Source organism: Tarenaya hassleriana, unplaced genomic scaffold (genome assembly GCF_000463585.1).
Source record: "Tarenaya hassleriana unplaced genomic scaffold, ASM46358v1 Cleome83, whole genome shotgun sequence".
In the NCBI taxonomy this organism is placed as follows: domain Eukaryota; kingdom Viridiplantae; phylum Streptophyta; class Magnoliopsida; order Brassicales; family Cleomaceae; genus Tarenaya; species Tarenaya hassleriana.
Window position 1 is genome coordinate 150112 of NW_010970743.1, and position 2432 is coordinate 152543.

General features: G+C 42.8%; 1 protein-coding gene across 1 annotated transcript in view; it reads right to left on the reverse strand.

The window, feature by feature from the left end:
• Positions 1-6: 6 nt before the first annotated feature.
• LOC104803316 (NAC domain-containing protein 62-like) overlaps positions 7-2432 on the reverse strand; it is a 3020-nt gene continuing 594 nt past the window's right edge. The window contains exons 2-6 of the mRNA XM_010527237.2: positions 1820-2100; positions 1421-1690; positions 1061-1333; positions 698-913; positions 7-376 (exon numbers count right to left, since the gene is read on the reverse strand). Of these exons, the coding sequence (XP_010525539.1) occupies positions 188-376; positions 698-913; positions 1061-1333; positions 1421-1690; positions 1820-2100 (1229 nt within the window). The 3' untranslated portion in view covers positions 7-187. The remainder of the gene's footprint in view (positions 377-697; positions 914-1060; positions 1334-1420; positions 1691-1819; positions 2101-2432) is intronic.

Genomic DNA, 2432 nt, shown 5'->3' on the forward strand with positions numbered 1-2432 from the left:
ACGGCGTACTAACCCTGAAGTTCATTACAACAGATCGGTTCTGTCTCATCTCATCTTTCTCTCATATTTCTAAATACATACATGAAGCTGATACAACAAAAAAAGGTGTTGTAATGAAAGAAAAAGAATCAGGGCCGAGCTCTATATACACGACAACGAAGAGGGCGAGACATGGACATCGATATCGTCAGAAGATATCTGCCATCGGACCGCAGATAGATGTCAAGAACACGACCGCCACAACAGCCGCCTTGAGCAATCCCCCGTACGAGCAAGTCGTCATCGACGCGATTTTCTTGAATATGAAACCGGTGTTATTCCTTCTAACGTACTTTTCACGTCCCTTTCTCGATATCTCTGTCACCATGTCGTCAACCTGTGCATTTTTGTAACACAAACGGGTCATCATATCTTTAATGAATCTGTAACAGTTAGACAAGAACAGCTTTCTGTGTTTGTGCTGTTTCGCCAACTGTTCATAGGTAATGGGACTTAAGTAATGGGAAAACGACGAGATTGTTATTGATCAAGATCAGTTATTAACAAATAGTTATCAAATGATTTTAGTAGGTTTAAATAGAGTTGTTAGAAATCCCAAATCTAAACAACTATTGATTTTAGTAGATTTTCGAAACTCCACGATGGAATCAAGTGTATTGAGAAGCATTACTTCAATAACCGCTCCTAAGATCCTCACCTCTTTCTTGATATGTTGAAGTCGGGGATGATTCTCGGGCCCTGACTCAAGCCCGTCGAGTTTCCTCTGGAGAAGTAATCTTCTCGGGGCCGTGCCCTGAGCCATCAAAACATTGCCAATGCAAGCTTGAGACTGTGGACTCCTCCGTGCCCTAATCGTGATTCCCCTTTCGTACACATCAGTACAATTGTCTGGATCGAGATACGCCTGTATTACCTGCAAACACATGAGGTGCATTTGAGTTACTTACTATTGCTCCAAGAGATGACGAGATTTTTCCGTGATTGTGGTTTAGCCATACAGATTTCCGAGGAAGAAGTTAACGACTGATGTATTATGAGCTTTGGGTATTTTCCACTATACCTGTTCTTGAACTGGTGGTGCTACCGTACCGGAAAACTCGTCTGGATTCACAAGGATCGAATCCAAAAACTCGGACATAAACGCATCTTCGTAGTTTGTACCATACTGAGTCTGAATTTGAAGGCCATCGTGGTTGCTGAACAAGTTGTCAGAGCCAGATCGAAATGCATTAAAGGATGATCCAAGCTCTGATTGAACCTGAGAGTGCAATGGAGAGAACATTTTGAAATCCAGGGATTCCATCTCAACAGGCAGCCATTTGAGATCTTCAATCTGTGGAACAGTTCAAGAAAAATACATTAAAACGCGATTAAGTATCCAATGTATAGGAAACAAATACGGGTTTTTGTTCATTCTCACCTCAGTAAAAGTAACTTTAGCAGGTTGGTCGCAAGTGTCACTTTGGTCACTGTGACACTCTGCAATCGCTACAAGGGAAGATTCCGAGACCTCGAAGGGCTTTCTTTCACATGTTTCTAAGGCTCGAGATTCATCGGACTTCGACTCATCAGCGGAAGATTTTGCAATGGCCGGAGACGAAACAAGGGTCTCAACTTCATCAGACTTCGAATCCTCTGCTGTCGGGTTCTCGTCTTGTTTCTTGAACAGTTTGCATATGACGAATGGACTCTGTGTAGGACAACACAAGAACCAGATCAGAAAATAAAGATTCACAGTTTAGATAATGACAATGTCAAGTGAAGGGTGTTTTTCATCATTTTGGAAGCGGCAAACACCAAAAGACAGAAAGTACATTACCTGACCAGGTTTCATGCCATCTAGATCCTTCTCGGTGGCACGATACTCGTGCATAACCCAGCAGGTTCTTGTCCCTTTCGGGGCTCGGCCCGTGTAGAACACCAGGGTTCTCTTAACGCCGATGATGGAATTCTTAACGGATTTCACATTTCGGTCCTTTCCCGTCGCCTTCCAGTAACCAGCAACCGTAGCACGGTTCATTCTACTTCCGTTTGGGTACTTCCGATCCAACGGACAGAAGAAGAGCCACTCTGAGTCTTTTGTCTTCACAACAGACAAATCTACAATGAAAATCACAAGAACTCACAGAAAAATCAGTGTCGCTGAATCTATAGACAACAACAATGAACAACAGGTGGAGAATCTAGGACTACAGATGTTTATATACAGAGGCTTATAGCTAAGCTGGGCCTCAGATCTATGTTATCTCGGTTTCAGTGGAACCCACCATGGAGATCATGTCTAGCTCATCACAAGAGTTACATTGATAATAATGATCTGTTATGATTACATTTGAGAATGAATAGCAAGACCAGTAACAGACGGATCTGAGAGTTGCAGAGAGAGAGAGAGAGAGAGAGAGAGAGAGAGAGAGAGAGAGAGAGAGAGAGAG